At 32.6% G+C, this 20379-nt stretch overlaps 1 protein-coding gene across 1 annotated transcript; it reads left to right on the forward strand.

Annotated features, from left to right (window-relative positions):
• Window positions 1–1397: 1397 nt before the first annotated feature.
• Window positions 1398–13606, forward strand: LOC138697720 (uncharacterized). Its single transcript, XM_069823201.1, has 2 exons — window positions 1398–2063; window positions 9529–13606. Exons 1-2 carry the CDS (start codon window positions 1550–1552, stop codon window positions 9906–9908), a joined length of 894 nt encoding a protein of 297 aa, XP_069679302.1. The 5' UTR covers window positions 1398–1549; the 3' UTR covers window positions 9909–13606.
• The last annotated feature ends 6773 nt before the right edge of the window (window positions 13607–20379 follow it).

Here is a 20379-nt window from a genome sequence, read left to right on the forward strand (position 1 = left end):
AAATAAATAAAATAATAATAATATTATTATTATTAATATTAATAACAATAATATGATCATTATAATAATAATAATAATAATAATAATAATAATAATAATAATTATTATTATTATTATTATTCTGCTTCAACCTGTAGGTTTTAAGCCCGTTGCGGCTCCCTTATTTCTTGTATCCACCTTTTTTCTGGTCGGCCGATACTTCTTTTTCCAGTGGGTACATAGCGATTATTTTCGGGGTTCTATCTTGGCTCATGCGCTGTACGTGTTCCCACCATTTCTGTTCATACTCATCTACAGTTTCTAACAGACTGTTAACTTTTAGATCGTTTCTTATTTCTTCATTTCTGATGTGATCCAGTCGAGTTACTCCTACTACACTTCGAAGAAATCGCATTTCAGCTGCCTGTAGTCGTCTTCTTTCTTTCTCTTTTAAGGTCCAAGTTTCACTCGCATATAAGCCCGTTGGTATTGCCATAACTTTATATACTTAGTTTAATCTGTGTATCTTCTCTAGTTTTATTTCGGAGTGTTCTTCTAATGGTCCCACATATAGGGTAAATTAGGGTCTGTTGGACAGACGGGCATGTTGGACACTTTGTACTTTAACGTGTTACCTCGCCACTTGTGGGCACCACATTCTGCTAGAAATCAGTGACGGAAGTAGCCACGAGTGGGGAGGTAACACGTTAAAGTACAAATTGTCCAACATGCCCGACTGTCCAACAGTTCCTAATTTACCCTATTATTAAATTTGGCAATTTTATAATCAATATCATTATTATTATTATAATACAATTATTATTATTATTATTATTATTATTATTATTATTATTATTATCATCATTTTATCCTCATAAATATATTTGATTGATTCTTTTTCAATTTGATTATTATGTGATTTACAAGTGGGAGACTAAATTACTGCTGCATATTCCAATTCAGCGCGTATATATTATTATAATATTCAATGACTTCAATAAACTGATTCTAGTTTCAATTCATATATAGCATCAACTATAAAAACAACTTAATCGTATATCTAAGGCACGTATACTCTCGTTCCATTGGAAGCAGAAAGAGATTAAAAAGAGAAACTGAATTGTAAACTTTCTCTATGCCACTATTCCACTAAGTCACGGGTAACCACAATAATTAACTTCTCCATCCACGGCAGATTCTTCTCACCGGAGATATGGAATCACATTCGTTGTAATTGAAGATATGTACAAGGCAGCAAAGCATCCTCTTTACTTTTCTATCTGGAACGCTCTCAATATGTGGCGATGCTGTTCGGTGTGGTTTCCCCCCTTTCTTTTTTTCTCTCCACCTTTTGCAACGCTCTGAAACCTCATTTTCTTTTGCTTCTTTGCTTCGCTTCACCATCCCTTCACTAACTCGCCAATGGCTGACCATGATAAAACCTAGTTGCTTCCGATTCGAGATATCATTCAGCCGACTTCATTCAGAGAGTCAAAACAAAACTCCAGAGCAGTTGTCAACCTCTTCGGCAATAATCTGAGGGTGTTCCCACTGCAGCTTCAACTTCGAGATGCAGCTCCTAACAGTCAATTTTTTTATTTTGGTGATCTGTACAGTATGCTTACAAATAAGTGCGGCTTCGAACCTAGACACGACCGACGTAAATAATGATATTACGGACAATCTTACATCTGGACTGAAAGTGGTGTACCGTGCTTATCAACAATGTGAGAGAGTTAAGTTTGGAGATCTCTTCACGTGCCTGAAATTAAGGGCTATCAAATTCGCCGATCGGGTGCTGAAATCAGATTCAATTCACGTGATCGACGGCGTCAGCATCGTGAAGTCCTTCCCGATGTCTGGAGACAGGAACAGCAGGAAGATCAATTTTGAGCCGCTGACGGAAGTGAATGAAGTAAATTTGCCGGCAGATCCAGAAGAGAAGCAGAATAAATCGAATGATTTGCTGGTTGAGCGCATCGCCAGATTCTTTCAGACCCATTCTGTCCAGTTCGACATGCCGCGGTTCATCGAGGAATCGAGACAGCTTTTAGACGATTACGACGACACTGCAACTGAAGAAGGTAAGAATTCAGTTAACAATTTAATTACTAAAAGTGAGCATTATCCTATGTTTGATAAATAGAAACATAAATTTTATTGAATAATTTCGAGGGAAAAATTGTTCCGGGGCCGGGTATCGAACTCGGGACCTTTGGTTTAACGTACCAACGCTCTACCAACTGAGCTACCAGGGAACTCTACCAGACACCGATCCAATTTTTCCCTCTATATCCACTTTGAGGTCTGTGGTTATAGAGGGAAAAATTGGATTGGTGTCTAGTAGAGTTCCCGGGTAGCTCAGATGGTAGAGCGTTGGTACGTTAAACCAAAGGTCCCGGGTTCGATACCCGGCCCCGGAACAATTTTTCCCTCGAAATTGTTCAAATCAACTTTACAGGGAGTTATACCTGAAAGCTTGATTTGCAGAAATTTTATTGTGATTTAAGAGAACCAGGAAGTTAAATATAATATTTGTTCTTTTAAATTTATACAAATGTTAAGTATTCGATTAGAAAACAATAGAGTTGCAGATTGTGCACACATTATCATTTCTGAAGAATCACTTTGACTTCAAAACTTTCGTCACCTTAAGACACTACAATAAGTATTACGTATTGATTTTTTTCTATAAACTAAAATCCTTCTATACAATATGTAGGCCTACATTTTTCTCAGAAAAAATTACATACGTTTTTAATAGTGGTTTTTCAGTACATTAGAAACAAGATGATTTATTATGAAGTTATATAATTTAGGGGAGAGTAGGGTAGTATAGGACATCGGGTAATATCGGACAGTGATATTTCTCTCATCTACAATCAGACGGTAGTACAGTGATGCTTCTTTCATCTACCACCAAATGGTTGTAGCAATGTTCAGATGTCGCATACAGAAACGTAACCATGTCACTTAAGTACTACCGTCTGGTGGTGGATGAAAGAAACATAACTGTCCGATATTACCCGATGTCCGATACTACCCAACTCTCCCCTATACTAGTGTCATCAGATGTCAAAACTAAATGAAAAAAGTTGATTCTGAAAATAAAACCGTGTATGAGGTAATATGTTTTATATACACATTAATAGCCTATGTTAATATTTAAAGATTTCATGAACGTGTATTTCTTTGCTGAAGTAGCTTTGTTAAAAATTTTTTTAAGATATTTATATCTATCATACCTACAGTATTTTGTATATTTTAAGTCCACACCTGTGGAGTAACGGTTAGCGCGTCTGGCCGCGAAACCAGGTGGCCCGGGTTCGATTCGCGTTTGGGGCAAATTACTTGGTTGAGGTTTTTTCCGGAGTTTTCCCTCAACCCAATATGAACAAATGCTGGGTAACATTCAGTGCTGGAACCCGGACTCATTTCACCGGCATTATCACCATCATCTCATTCAGACGCTAAGTAACCTAAGATGTTGGTAAAGCGTCGTAAAATAACCTACTAAAAAAAGTTTTGAGTTATACTAATTTTGTTTTGTTAATAATTTAAATCTGTGTAAAATATTTCTATATAGGCCTATCTGTAAAGACGATCTCGCTCTTGCTTTCGAAATGTGGGCTCCTGATTTGTAAATAATCGATTTAAATACAACTCAATTGATGTATAGACAAACGTTACATTCAACAGCGAGGTATTCAGTTACACAAATATTTCGACATTCAACTTTTATATTCGTTGCAGCTAATTTTGTGACTGAGTAAATGTACTGACTTCCTCCAGTAATGTGGTTTCTAGCGAAAGTCGTACTTCCCTTTCTAACGGAAGATTACTGGACATGTTGGTTTGCTGAGAATAAGCGGTTTCTTCACCGTAATTCAAGAACTTTTTTGCCGTATGTTCATAGCTCACTTTTCACTGTCAGTCGTCAGCCGTAGAATTAAACAGATGTCCTCATTCCACAAATAGACTGTTAATATTAATAAATTACAACTATTAATACATTTTTATATTATCCATTATAAGTTATTTTATTAATATTGAAAATATTTTCTAAGGAAAGAAACTTTTCTTTTCTATTCCTTGAAACAAATAAGATGTAAAGATTAGCTTATGGTGTTAATGATGATAATGACGATAGTGGTGATGATAATAACGACAGCCATCATAATCACAATAATATTATTTAAGTTAGATCACGTGATTTACTCTTATAAATTTCAAGATATTTTTACTGCTATTATTATTATTATTATTATTATTATTATTATTATTATTATTATTATTATTGATTTTGAATATTATTGTTGTATTTACTCATGTTAATAAGTTATTAAATATCAATATTTCTTAATATTTTTTACACATCAAATCACTGACTAAATGTAATGAAATGTTACAAGATATGTCTACTTTCATTTAGCTTAATCCCATGAGATATAGAAGTTTGTAATCATTTAATATTCCTTTAACTACATATTAATTTTATTACTTATGTTAATAGATTGTGACTAAATAATACAATTAATTTACTTTGTTAACAGCTTAGTAACTTCTTAAATATTGAAATTTAGATGTCCGTCTCAGAGAAATACTAACTTTTTTTTTTCCTATGAGACAATTTTTTTTTTATTAAAAAGGGGCTGAAAATTATTTCATATTTCCTATATTAAGTATACAGTTCTTTAGCCTACTTACATAAATATATTAAGTTTATAACGTTGTTACATTGTCATCTTTTGACTATCGAGTTTCGAATTTAAAGCAAATCCTTTAAGAGACATATATTTTCTTTTTGTTTTAAACCAGTTAAGACATGTAGGCCTACGATAATTTGAGAATTGTCTATACTTGTGTTATTAATTATATTGTTCAGATCATTAGACCAAATTTTCTAGTTTTCTGTTATATGTCTGAATATGTAAAGTCTTAAATTAATTTTAAATCTATAATAATAATAATAATAATAATAATAATAATAATAATAATAATAATAATAATAATAATAATAATAATAATAATATCATCTTAATGTCGTCTATTATCTTATATATTCTTCTGTCCCGAACTCTTCTCCCGTTTACCATTTCTTCCAGAACATCCTTCAGTATGCAGTTTTTGGTCAACCAGTGACCCAAGCAATTCCTTTTGCTCTTCCTAATCAGATATAGCATTATTCTTTCTTCACGCACTCTTTCTACCACAGCTTCATTGCTTATTCTGTCTATCCATTTCACACACTTCATTCTTCTCCATATATACATTTCAAATAATTCTAGTCGCTTCTCTTAACGTCTTCGTAATGTCTATGTTTGTACTCCCATATAATGCTGCACTCCACACAAAGCACTTCACTAGTCTCTTCCTTAGTTCTTTTTCCAGAGTTCCGCAGAAGATGCTTCTTTTTCTGCGGACCTCTTTAAAAAGAATTAAGGGAGAAATTATTGAAGTGCTTTGTGTGTAGTGTGGTATTGTACGGGACAGCATTATGTAAATGTATTTTATTGTGCTTCACCACGTTTCAAGAAGTAGCATCAAACAGTTTGAGAAATAAATGTGAAGAAAAAAATTAAGTAACCTATTTTATGCTTGAACTACTGAATAATAATTATTATTTGTCCAGCATATGGTACCTGGATGTTAGACTATTTCTCTGAATATCTGCATATTATTTTGTTCCCGAAATAGACAACTTTCAGATACGATTATTTTCTCCTACGCATACATAATTATGTTTGTGGGCGTTCTGAACAATGCAATGTAGGTCACTGTTCCGCTGGTTGGGATCCGAGGACTTCACCGATAGGAGAATCGATGTTAAGTGACCCTTGAGTTGTGCAAGTCATTCAGAACAACAGTGGTGAAAATGCTGACATTACTATTACCTCTGCTTCAAGCACCATGGCAACCATCACTAATAACGATAACTACTAAAGCAATAATAATTTATTTCAAGAAATTTTGACGTAGAATGCGTCTATCTCCACACCGATTATGGACACTCGATTCGGGATCCGTGGTGAAACAAAAAATAGCTGAATATGAAATGCTTGCTATAACATCACGATGAGTGACAGACGAATTCTAATATTATTAGGAATTAGGTCATACAACTTGTGTAAATAAGTCCAAATGACGTCATCTCCCCTTGTTACGGGCAAGAGGACGCCGAATTTACGTATAAAATTAGCCTCATTCAGTAATATCTCGGCATCGAGATCAGTTACAGACCTGTATGATGTCTCGTTTCATTTTTAATTACTAGTTATGTAATGTTAATGTGATAAAAGACGTTACTATACACACTGAGTGGAAAATTGTGAAACAATTGTTGTGAGCTGAGACTAGTCTCAAAATGAGGCTTCATATGAAGAGAAATTATATTGCATGGCCTTCATTCATTACTTTTTTTTTATCATAGACCCATGTTCTCCATTTGTATACCGAATTAAGAAGTAAAACATTCAAACCACACAACTGTAATTTCATTCCCAAAATTGAGTGACGTATTCTACGTGGCAGTGTATCTCTGATAAAACGCATAATTCTTTTATCTTAAAATACCAATGAATAGTGAGACTAGATCACACTTACATTCCCATTGATAGAAAAGTTTGGGTGACTAAATAAGAAAGGGAGCCGATGCATTGATTAGGAAGCGAAGGATGAGTCAAGCTTACGCTCACTTAAGCCACAGGTATGACTGGATTTATTGTGCTGTCTCCAATTTTCTAAGCTGTAGAAAAATGGACGACAAATTTTCGTTGTCTATCAGGCACAGGTTTCCTATACTTGATATAAATCTACGATCCCGAATCCACATCTTTACTTACTTTCTTATGTGTCCGATCCTAGTGAAGTGAGACTAGCAAAGTGCTTTGTGTTTAATGTGGCATTATAAGGAGCAGAAACATGGACATTACGCCAAGGTAAAGAAAAACAAATAGAAACATATGAAATGTGAATATGGAGACGAATGTAGCGTGCATAATGGACTGACAGAATAAGAAATGAAGCTGCTCTAGAAAGAGTGGGTTAAGAAAGAATAATGCTGAAACTGAGCAGGAAAAAAAATTGGTAGGGTCGCTGGCTAAGAAGAAACTGTCTACTAAAGGATGCACTGGAAGTAACGGTGAACGAGAGAAAAGTTCTGGGCGAAAGAGGGTATCAGATTGTAGACAGCAAGATATAGAGATCGTATGCGGAGACTAAAAGGAAGAGAGAAAATATGGAATATTGGAAAATACTGAGTTTACAGTGAAGGACCTAACCTTTGGGCAAAGAAAACTGTGAAAGAATGAATGAAGAAATAAAATTTTGAACTTGAAAATACCATTATTAGGAACAAAGAAATTGTGCTAAACATTAATTTCTCTAGCTACGGAGTCGGCCTGGTTAGCTCAGTTGGTATAGCGCTGGGCTTCTATGCCCGAGTTTGAGGGTTCGATCCTCGGCCAGCCGGTGACATTTAAGTGTGCTTGAATGCGACAGGCTCATGCGGAACAAAATTCCGGCACACCGGCGATGCTGATATAACTTCGGTAGTTGCGAGCGTCGTTAAATAAAAAAACATAACTAGCCACAGATATTTTAATTTATCTGTCATCTCTTTTTTCCTATTGTTACACTTGACGGAGCGGCGAATCAATTAGTTTCGCTGTTCCACTCGTCTTTCCTTTGTGAATGTTTCGTCATTATTTTAATAAAATAGTTCAGAGAAGATTACGAACCTTGAGTAATTTAGGCTGAAGTATTATGGAAAGGTATTCCCTTTATACACTATGAAGGCGTCTGGGGAACTTCTCATATCCTTCACGTCCTCAACTTTCTTTCTGAACACTTTTCAACTTCCTACATCTTCACTCGTGATTACATATTGTTGTACATTTTGATAGCCTTCCTTCATCCTTGAGATTTGTGTCTTTGTTTTCTGCACGATTTTTTTTTCTGTTAGGCCTTGAAAGTTATAATTCCCACACAAATTTGTTCCTAGGGAAACCATTCTTTATAACTTAAAACTATACTGAAATAGACCTATTACAGTGCACTTATTGTTGCTTAGTTACCATTACAGTGCAGTTTTGCGAAGGCTTTGAAATAATATTGCTCTAAATTTTCAATGCAAAACATATTGTATTTGCAGTTTTAAATATATGATCCTGCAAATAATACTCTGCTTGTTTTTCAAACTTTTCCTCGATTTTGTGAAAACCACTTCCCAATCTTGTATCGTAATATACTATTGTATCTATTTATTAGCACTGTAATTGAATATACCCAATATGATATAAAATAACATTATAATAAAATAACATAGTGAAATTAAGTCGAACTTTAAATAAATACTAGTGGCTTGTGCAGCAAATGCTGCAAACTAAGTTCATTAGACGTTCAAATAAACATTTTTCAGATTTATTTTCAATGAAGAATACCAGACATTCTGAAAGTTATTTGCTTCCATAATAATGAAAGATACTCTCTCTCGAGCCAATACTGAAGAGAACCACGCATATAAATATCTACACCACACCGCCATTAAATATATGAAAAAGGCCCAACCCCACTTGATTAATAACTATAAAAATATTTCATTTTTAATAATATGATTATCTTACGTAAGTTTTGTAGCTTTCAGTAACATATACTATATATACTCTATAGCCGCCACTCAGTAAAATATATAAAATCAAAATCTAATTTAAGTTATTCTCTACATCTACTTATATAACCCCAAAACGTTTCACTTTCATATCATCAATATAGCATTAATATGTATAATTAATAAAAAAATAGTCACATCATGGCATTAACTACAATAATATTTCATTTCTAATGGTAATAATATCATCAAACCACCTCAAGTTTTGAAGTTTTTAATATCCAATACACAGCTGTACCCAGAAAATTACACACCACAGAATCGAACCCGTAAGTTATTTTTAGTAAGTTAAGTTTTTAATAACCAATTTAATTTGAGCTCTAAATATGTCAGCATTCTTGCAGATCATGGCCTTCGTGTAATAGGCCTATTGTTTACTGTAGTATGTGTTTTGTTTCATTCTGAAATGGAATTAGCTAGTTCTCAAAACTGACGACAGATGGATTTTGGAAAATAGGAAAATTATGTTGAAAAATTGACATTTCACTGAAAACTACTATTTTTGTGAAAAACTTTGGGTTCCCACCTTCAAAATGAGGGGTCATTTATTAAAATCCGTTCAGCCGTTTTCCCGTAATTTCCATTACCAATTCAAATTATATATATATAGATTCGCTATTAACCTAGGACTTATTAATAAAGAGTAAGAGCGTGTTTGATATTCTTTCTGATTGCTTTCTTCTAAGGTGTTCATAAAAAGCTAATTGTCTTTTTTTCATTGTGTTCAAAATTTTCTCAAACTTTTCATAAAGCTATTGGTTTGGGATTATTATTATTATTATTATTATTATTATTATTATTATTATTATTATTATTATTATTACACCAACATGTCTTTAGTGTAAATAATCTTTAATTCACAATAATATTTTACATTTCAGGCCGCAAGAAGAACAAGTTTGGCGGTCTGTTGATGCTCGGAGGTCTCATGAAGGGAGGCATGTTCGCCTTGGGTCTGAAGGGTCTGGCCCTTTTGGCAGGAAAGGCTCTTATTCTAGCCAAGATCGCGCTGGTTGTCTCTGCTCTCGTAGGGTTGAGCAAGTTGCTGGGCGGAGGCGGACACGCTGAAGAGAAGACAACGTACGAGATCGTCAAGCACCCACACGTGTCGCACGCCCACACCTACTCCAGCAGCTACGTGGATGGCGGACACGGCCACTATGAGCCCAGCGGCCATGACCACTACAGAAGAAGCCTGGACCCATCCCTGTACCCTCACATGCTCGCTTACAGGGCACAGCAACCTGAAGTCAAAGCGTGATTTAGCTACAAAGGCAGTGTTTAGGGAATAATTTTGAAGTTGCAGGCAACTCAGGTTTACCCAAGCCAAAAGGAACAAAGAACTTACGCTAATACTCTACTTAAATTATTATTATGTTTTTGTTAAATATTAAAATTAGGTAAATTAATCATCAGCTACAAAATTTAACTGACGTGTAAGTATGCACCCTGTATATTTTATTTGAATACCTTAGTTTTTAATACCTGAAATCAAAGCATAGAGACAAATCAGTTTTATTCAATACCGAAACAAAAGAAGACGAATGCTAAGTAGAAATGATATTTTTTTTTTAAATTTACACCATATCATAAATTCATTGCTAACTACCCGCAAAATTTGGCCGACATCCAATTGGACACACTGTAGTTATAAATGGAATATATTTCATTGCCATCCCCCAAATCAGTTATGAATCAAGTAAAAACCTCACCAAATGAAGGGTACTTGAACAGTGATTTCGAAAATCTTACGTTTATCCAATGTGAAAACGACAAAAAGGAAATTTTGCCCATAGACATAATGAAAATGAAAATACATTTTTTGATGTTTCTAGAGAATCGGATCGACATTTTAGGCCTAATCATAAATAACTAATTACAATATTTGATGAACTTGTAAATGTACTCCCTGTATATGTTGAATATCTCTTTTCTCGTGAAGTTGACAGAGTGAAATCAAGACTCGACTTTGCTAAAACAGAATGTACCGTAGTTCAATAGTGATTTTAACAGTTGAGCAACTTAGATTTATTCAGTGCCAAAAGACAAAAAGAGACTTAGCTAGTTAGCAGACTTTCCAAAGCAGAACGACGTGCTAGTCACTATTAATCCACAAATATGACCGACTTATAACTGTAAGACTTGAGTTTCAATTTTTCGTCACTAAAACGTGCAGATTCAAATCAAGTCATGACTGTGATTAAAAAATCAGTTATCAGTAATTCTAAAATATAACGAAGATCTAGCCAATAGCAAAACCACAGAGGACAATTCGTCTGTAAAATCTTTGAAAGCCACTCGAAAAATTTATCACTGAAGAAACACAAAACTCGACGAATATTTTTGTCTACACTGTATATCACAGTCAGAAATCATCATCATTTTCGCCATTACAAAATATATTTTATTTTAAATTTTAGACGTTCTTAAATTTAGCATGTTTTCACTTAAAAGAAAATGCGAGAAAGAATCTTATTTTGATTTTTTTAGAGAAATATACAAAATTAATCAGTGAAAATATGTATATAATTCCTATATTAGACCTGATGTGCACGATATTTTTATTTTTTTTGCTCTCAGACAAGAATACAAGAAAGAATAGACTGAAACAATTTCAAACGACAATTTTCAAAGGTAGGAATACTGTAGGCCTACACATTGTGGTACCAGAAGAATCATAGGCCTATATTTTAGAACCGACAGTCATGGTAGTTCGATACATAATTACAATTTTAGGTATATTGAATTCGACACATATTGATAAAACATAGACATAGTAACTTATTACCAGGATAATAGTAGAATACAAATGAAAATATTCTGACGAAAAGGAAGACATCCAAGTAAACTAATATTAATTAATACGATGGAAATAGTACTACAGCTACTACTACTACTACTACTACTACTACTAAAACTACTACTACTATTACTACTACTACTACTACTACTAAGTCGTAATTCGCGACATGATCATTACAATATTAACTTTCATTTGAACTGACGATTACATATTCAAATCTATCGGAAAATGTCTCTTAAATTTGTTTGAATTTTGTATGTAAATTATTTATTTAATAGACTGTGTTCGCACCCGTAAATAGATTATATATACATAACATTGCAACTGAGACTATGAAATTATTTTTCTTCAAACTATATCTGAATATCATAATATTTATTATTTAAAATGCTATAAAACTTAAGGAATTTAAATTATTCAGGAGCACATATTTTTATTGCAAATAAAATCTTATAGAATAACACTCTGCATGTTGTAATTAAATATCGTTCTCACTTTCATCAGTTTACAAAATAATGAAGTTTTAGATATTCTACTCTAAACTTTAAGATAATGTTTTCATTCAATAAGTAAACGGAGAAAGAATTTTACTTTTGACTCTTTCCTAGACATATGCAAAGTGCTGCATCGCACGATATCTGACAGCAACTTACATTTTGACTCTCAGAGAAGAGGATAAGAACAGACTAAAAGAAATTCATATGACATTTTTTTTTTTGCAAAATAAATAGTGAACAAACTTTTGCAACCAGGATAATTATATATTTCAGAGTAACTGAGATTTGACGCAGTTGGAGACATTATACGAAATAATAGCGGACACAAAATTATTAAGACAATAATGGACTAAAAATAAAATGTTCAGGCGAAAAGGAAAATCTACCACACCACTAATAATACTGCTAAGACATAGTTCATTGCAGATAGAGACGATGATGACGAAGACTACTTGCACTTCGAGCTGATGGATATAACTTATGTTCAAATCCGTTTTAAAATGTCTCTTAAATTCATTTAAATTTTTGTGTGTAAATTATTTATTTAAAAAGCTATATTTGCACATTTGGATAGAGTTTATCCTACATACTATTGCAACTGAGGCTATGGAATTGTTTTCTTTAAATTTATTTGTATCTGAATATAGTAATATTTATTTAAATTAATATAAAACTAAATTAATTTCAATTAATTAATTAATTCATAATTTTTCAATGTAAATAAAATCTTAGTTTTAGAATAACACTTGTATATAAAAAGTAATTTGTTTGTTTTTTCACATTTCCAAATTTTATTTGCTTTTGACGCCTTTCAAAGTATATACATTTTGAAACTCGGTTTGTATATACGCATTTGATGTTAATTCCGTTACCTGCTTTAAATACTATGCTGAATTAAACTTAAAAATTGTATCACTAATAAAATTACATAACAGTACAAGACTTTGAAGACTGTAATTGACTGAGACAGTTTACATTATCGCAACCCTCAGACAACGAGACTGATGCTTTTAATAGACTTCACACCAAAGTATTTTACGACAGAAGTAATTAAGAAGAAGGTTAGAGGCAATATATTGTACTAACGAATGTGACAGTTCAATTTACTCTTATACTTAAAAGCAATCGCCTTTATTGTTTGGCGAAATTACTTGCAACGGAAATGGCACGTTATTAACAAATTACAATGTTTGCAAATATAACTTTAAGGATGTAATATCAACTTGAAATCAAAATAAAATCAAAGGACTTCGAAGCGAATTCACACAGACTTTACGAGTAGTGAACCGTTAGTAATAAATTATGCGCATATAATTGAAAACGCCCAGGAAGAAAGACTGAAATAGAAACCAAATAAAAACTTTAATGTACAGACATGATCGTACCAATCTTAATGACCTGCTGACATAGTTTTCCAATTTGTGAGTTGTTTGAATCAACACTGAATAAACTTTTTATTATACCTTATAAAGTGATACGTGAATAATGTAATACTTCTAAGTCAGTTGTACCATTGATCTTCTACACTAATAATATATATTGAACTAACTTAATTTTGTTACTTACTTTAAGATTTATTGTTATTTATTTTAATATCGGAATTTGTTATATTTGTTGCAGTATAATCAAAATAAATCTTTTTATACAAATGCTTATAAATCTGTGTTTTAATTTTTTTCAATTATTACATCTTTGTCTGTACCTTAATTCTTCGTATCCTTGCCTGAATTTTAACCTAAGCTATTTTTTTAAATTTCTTGATGTAATGCTGGCTAACATATTACGGAACTATCTTGGGGTGAAATCAGCGTTATTAAACCTCTTCAACACTTGCTGATCCATATTTTATGGGGATTTGCACGTGAAAACATGGAAAAAAATCATGATACGTTTTCCAATAATATAAGAACTAGAAATGAACAAAAAGTGCATTCATAATTTGATGTAATTTTAGAACATTATAAAGAATGCATCACTTAGGAACATTTTAAGGCGTGAGACATAATATTTAGGCGCATAGTTTTCACTTCAGTCACTATTAAATACTATGTGAAAAATATTCTTAAATCTTCATATTAACAGTACACATATTTAAAAAAACCGTAAGTAATAACATTAATTTCAGAGGATTATTCTGTTAGATATTTCAAACAAAAGAGTTTAATACAATTTTTCTCGTTTTTGCTTCCTTTTCGAGATAAAAATTTTATTGTTTTATATCAAATCTTTGATAGCGTGTTTTGGCAAAGCCATTGATTTAATTCCCAATATGCTCAGTCAGTTTAAGAGAGTATTATGATATTAAATGATTGAAAAATTTTAGTTTTGTTTTTAAACGTGCATAAATTTTATCCGAACAAATTCAACATTTACGTGAATATTAAATTTTAGTCCTACAGAATTTATCTGTTATGGTGACAATTGTTTTTAGAGAAGAAAAATTCGCTCCAGCGTCGGAAATCGAACCCGGGTTCTTGGTTTAATCCGTGGATTGAACTTCGGCGTAGCTCAGTGGTTAGAGCGCTTAGTATGTAGAACCAAGGACCCGGGTTCGTTCCCCGTCGCCGGAGCAAATTTTTCTCCTCTAATAACAAAATTCAACATTATAAAATTCCTTTGGAGAACGAAACGTTACATTTATTCGGATCAAAATCTGTACATTTAAAGATCAAAACTGAAATTTTAAAACCATTTATTATCATAAACATTGCTCTCTTAAATTGACTGAGCGTATCGGGAATTAAATCAATGGCTTTCACAAACACGCTATGAAATATTTCATAAAAAATAATAATACGTGGCGCTACAGTCCAAGAAGGGCCAAAACCGACCAGCCGGCTGCTGGCCTCATGGCCACGTGCCGAAGAAGAGGTGGACGATCATCCAACAAGAATGGAGGTACCGTGTGTTTAGCACGAAGAGACCCCCAGCCGTTATAGCTGGTTTGCGTAACCGGATTTCGCTACCTATCGTAGCTCCCCAAGTGCATCACGATGCTGGGTGGGTACCGGTCCCATACACTGGCCGAAATTTCTTGAGAAAATTTCTTCCCCCATGAGGACTCGAGCCAGCGCGCATACCGTAACGCGAGTCGTAGGCACGATGCCTTAGACCACAACGCAACGGTTCGGGACGAAATATTTCATATAAAACTATTTATATCTCGAAAAGGAGATGGCCTTAACTACACCAGAATAAATAAATAAATAAATAAATAAATAAATAAATAAATAAATAAATAAATAAATAAATAAATAAATAAATAAATAAATAAATAAATAAATAAATAAATAAATCTATACTAATAATAAATCTGTAGCCGAAATTTTTGTGGTAATTTTCGATTTTCCAAAAATAATTGGTCCTAACATATATAATTAACCACCGTGAAACCTAAAATCGCTTTTTTTAAATTTTTGTTTGTATGTCTGTCTCTCTGTATGTTTGTTACCTTTTCACGCGATAATGGCTGAACGGATTTCGATGAAAATTGGAATATAAATTATGTTCGTTGTAACTTAGATTTTAGGCTTTATGGTATTCAAAATACATTATTTAAATGGTGGGTTATAAGGGGGCCTGAATTAAATAAATCGAAATATCTCGCTTATTATTGATTTTTGTGAAAAATGTTACATAACAAAAGCTTCTTTAAAAATAATTTGCGATAAGTTTTATTCTTTGAAAAAATTTGATAGTACTGATATTTAATGAGATAAATGAGTTTTAAAATTAAAATAACTGCCATCTAAGGCCGTATAATGAAATAAAAAACAAATGACTTCGTCTATAAGGGGCCTTGGACAGCAACAATCGAAAGCTATGAAAGATAGCCTACAGAGAATGTTTCTGTGTTTGTATGAAGTAATATCGGAAGATAAATTAACCGATTTGTATAATTAATTATTATTTCACCATTGGAAACTGTAGTTTCTCTAGATGGACATAATGCTATAATGTTATTACAGTAACTTCTGATATAATATAATATAATATAATATAATATAATATAATATAATATAATATAATATAATATAATATAATATAATATATTATATTATATAATATAATTTAAGTTATTTGAAGGGTTCAGAACCATAGTGGGCCAAACGCCATTTACTGAATACGTAGAAAACAAGGGTTAAAATTAAGTTATTACCATAATTCAATGGAAACCTATAGCAAGTAAAATAAAGTATACACATTAAATCTAAATGATGTCAATGTTCATTAAACTATGGTTGCATGTAATACAAATTAGAAACATGTTAAAGGAATTGTCATTGCACCAATGAGTGGTCTCTGGACCAAAATGATCGCATTTTAATTATTTAGATGCAATTTAAATCAAGTAACATATTAAACGATTTATCTTTCTATCAAACACGAATGTTCCCTGTATCAAATGTCCTATTTTAATTATGTAATTACTTTATATTTATTTCTAACGGGTGCAGCGGAGCGCACGGGTATGGCTAGTAAGTAAATAAATAAGTAAATAAATAAATACATAAATAAATAAGTAAGAAAGTAAATAAATAAATAAATAAATGAATGAATGAATGAATGAATGAATGAATGAATGAATGAATGAATGAATGAATGAATGAATGAATGAATGAATGAATGAATGAATATAAACGAACAAAATTGTATTAAACCTTTTTGTTTGAAATATCTCTAAGAATAACACCCGGAAATTAATGGCATTACTTATGGTTCACTCTGTATAGGCCCACAACTGCCGCTGTGAGCCTAACTGCATGGACCAGCCCCGGTCCGGATTTCCTAGGCAAAGCCAAGCCGAACCCATATACAAAACATCCGGTTTTAATGTTTACGTGAAAATATGCAGTATTAAATTAATATCTATCGGAATGGTCTTTCAGGATCAACGTGCTTTCTCCATCCTTTCTAATGTAAAGAGAACAATCACAGCGCCAGGCCAGACTATGCAATTACGAGTAAGGGAAGGTGTTCCCTGCGTTGTTTATGGAGCCCAGGTAACGGAACATTCGCATCTTCAGTGTAGCACAGGTCGTCGGCAAATTCTCCACGCTTTGCGTGCTCGCCTCTATCCACAACATGCGTGGTTGTCTCACATACAGTAAATCTAGTCGTCAAGTTTTCATGAGAAAACTGTGTTCTAAGAACCGTTATATTCTCACAGCTTCATTTAAATAAGTTATTAATTTAGCAGAAATATCAATCATATGGAAGTCTGGTTAAAATTTAAGTGAACCTAAATTCGTCACCTAGAATAGGCTATAGCCCTGTATATAGAGTGGAAGTGATATAACTGTGTAGATTGCAGGAACAATAAAACACATTAAAATAAATTAAAAAAAAAAAGGATTTGGGTGCTGTAATTAAGTGCATGGTTAATCAGAAAAATACTTTTAAAATCTACGTAGTTTGGCAACAGCGCATCGCCGGTTCACATGTGAATACACACACAAACTCAGGTCTCAATGGCAGCATTCCATCCCTTAGTCAGTGCAGTAGGGCTGCTAGACCTTTCTAATGGCAGGAAATAACGGTACGTGTTTTATTTATTTATTTATTCATTCATTCATTTATTTATTTGTTTATTTATTTATATACCTATTTATTTATTTACTTATTTATTTATTTAATTATTTATTTATTTTATTTATATACTTATTTCGATTTATTTATTTATTCATTCATTCATTCATTCATTTATTTATTTGTTTATTTATTTATTTATTTATTTATTTATTTATTTAACTAGCCAGTGAGTACAAATTAAATTTATAAAACAAAAATTTTTCTAGCCATTACCGTAAAAGCCAGGCTCGTATACGGTGTGGTCTTAGCCAATAATACTTACTTACTTACTTAATTACTTACTTACTTACTTGCTTTTAAGGAACCCGGAGGTTCTTTGCCGCCCTTACATAAGCCTGCCATTGATCCCTATCCTGAGCAAGATTAATCTATTCTCTATCATCATATCCCACCTCCCTCAAATCCATTTTAATATTATCTTCCCATCTACGTCTCTAGCCAATAATATAGCATAAAATTTACAAGGACAGTTTACTAAATACAGTAAGTAACTTAATTCAAACCAGTAAGTAACACACAAGGGCAAAAAAAAAGAAGAAGAAGAAGAAGAAGAAGAAGAAGAAGAAAGAGAAAAAAGAAAAAAAAATTAATAAATTTACAATCAGACAGAAGCCAGTGATATTCAATAAAAACATGAATACAGTCAACAGAAATAAAAGGTAAAGAAATACATTTGTTAATATTATATATCATGAATAATTTTATTAATTTCTTTTTTAAAAGCTTCAATTTTAAAATATTTCAAATTTGGAAAATGGTTTGTAATTTTATTATAAAGTCTTGGGCCGAAACTAGCACCATGTTTAAGAGCTGCACTTGTGTTAATATTATTTAATTCGCAAAAAAACCCTCAATTTAATTAAAAACTACAAAGAGATAAATCATTTCTTATCAGTTTCTCTAATGATAAGAATAAAAATCATAATCGTAATGATAGTACTTGTCGAGTAAAACATTTAGAGAGTAATTACTATTTTCTGAGAAATATTCACTTGGGACTACTGTTGTGGTGATGACCATAGGACGTTCTGGATTTCATCATTGAACTATAGAAAAAAATAATTCAATCTGATGAACATGTTTTATATTACCGACCAAGAGCAAGCAACAAGCATTAAATTGATTTCGATATTCTGGAAGATAATTTAGGCACTTTTTTGCGGTAGTATTTGCCTTGATAATGTAGTACGAGACTGCCGGGTTTGGAAATTCAAACCATTCTCCTTTGCACAGACTTCTTAGACACGATCAATTCTCATGAACGAGTGTAAAGAGGAAGACTGGGTTTAATAGACACCCTCGAGGTGCTCCTGTTTCATTGACTCTAGCCGGCATTGCTCTATCAACGCCAGAAAAACACCATCCTCACGAGATGGCGTCCGAGATTCAAAGAAGCCGAACAGCAGATGTGAACTGCCTCCGAGATATAGCTGCTTTCAACTCACGGGGTAATAAAAAAGTAATCATGGGTTACGATGGCTCTACACCAATTTGGCAACATGATTACACAAGCCTCAAGTGTATACTTTTTCATGTTATTTAATATGTATCTCAATGGAAGCACTGGTAATTTAGTACTCCAAACCATGTGTTCATTGCACCACCATATTCTTTAGAGCAGTAAATTAAATTTAAATTTGTTAAGCACATTCATATGTAATTCAAGTAGGTCAAATTACAAACATTTTAATATCACTAATTAGCAATCACAATGATTTTAAGATTGCAGCGTTTCTATTCATACTGTCTTACTAATAAAAACTCTATATACAGACGTTTAACTGTCTTATACTTAGGCAATGAGTAGCTCGTTTATAAGTCGTGTGTAAATTCCTTACTAATAATAATCACTACATACGTCGTGTATAATAGTAGGCCTATAACTGTTACACAGCTACGTCAAAATTTCGCCATTACTTCATTACGAAAGGTAATAGAATATCTGAGGTTCTCTATTGCATCCGGTAGAGCGCTCTAGTGTGTCGTGTTAACTATCGATAGTACAACTGGCTCTGATCGATTACCACAATATATTTTGGTCAAAGATTGCAAGCTACAGCAATATTACTCTAATTATTCTGTGCTCTATGGTTTGTTGTTCTGTGGTTACAAGGCAACCATCATCATAAAATGACAGTCGATACAAACAGCTGTTAGAGGGGCGGCCATTTTTCTCTATATACAACGCTTAAACAAGAGGTTTCGTGTATATAACTACTGCAAAGCAATTCCCATTGTTTAGTTACAGGCTGTTTATACATCCATCGCTTATGCATGGTTTATTAGTAACGTTTTCTGCCTCAACTCTGCGTAAGTCTCGTATAAAAAAACTATAAGTAAGACCGATATTACTTTTGAAGCTTTTAATTTTGTTTTAAAGCAAAAAGATGTAAGTATTTTAGTATTTATTGCTACATACAATACAAAACAAATACATATTACTGATGTGGCGCACACCCGTTTGATGTAAGATATATATATGCAGATACCCTAAGTATAGTATAGTATACTTGCATTTGTGCCCTAATTGTAACTTAACCTGCAAATTTTTTTCAGCATTTTATCTCATTTCAGTGACTTGTTTGAAGTGTAGAATTATATTGAACTTCAAAAATAAAACAAAAAATGTTTCAGGGCTCAAGAGGATATACCTTTCAAGCTCCGTGAAACATAGTTTGCAATTTACTTTTTTTAAATTATTCTTCAAGAGCTAAGAAAAATCATTGAATAGTGAAATATAAAAACAAGAAACAAATTGTAAAGTCTAGCATAAAAATAATATTTCCCTTAAAAACCTTGTTTAAGGAAAATTCTATAGCAAGTACTATTAAGTACACCTT

This window comes from Periplaneta americana, chromosome 4, assembly GCF_040183065.1.
Source record: "Periplaneta americana isolate PAMFEO1 chromosome 4, P.americana_PAMFEO1_priV1, whole genome shotgun sequence".
Taxonomy (NCBI): Eukaryota; Metazoa; Arthropoda; class Insecta; order Blattodea; family Blattidae; genus Periplaneta; species Periplaneta americana.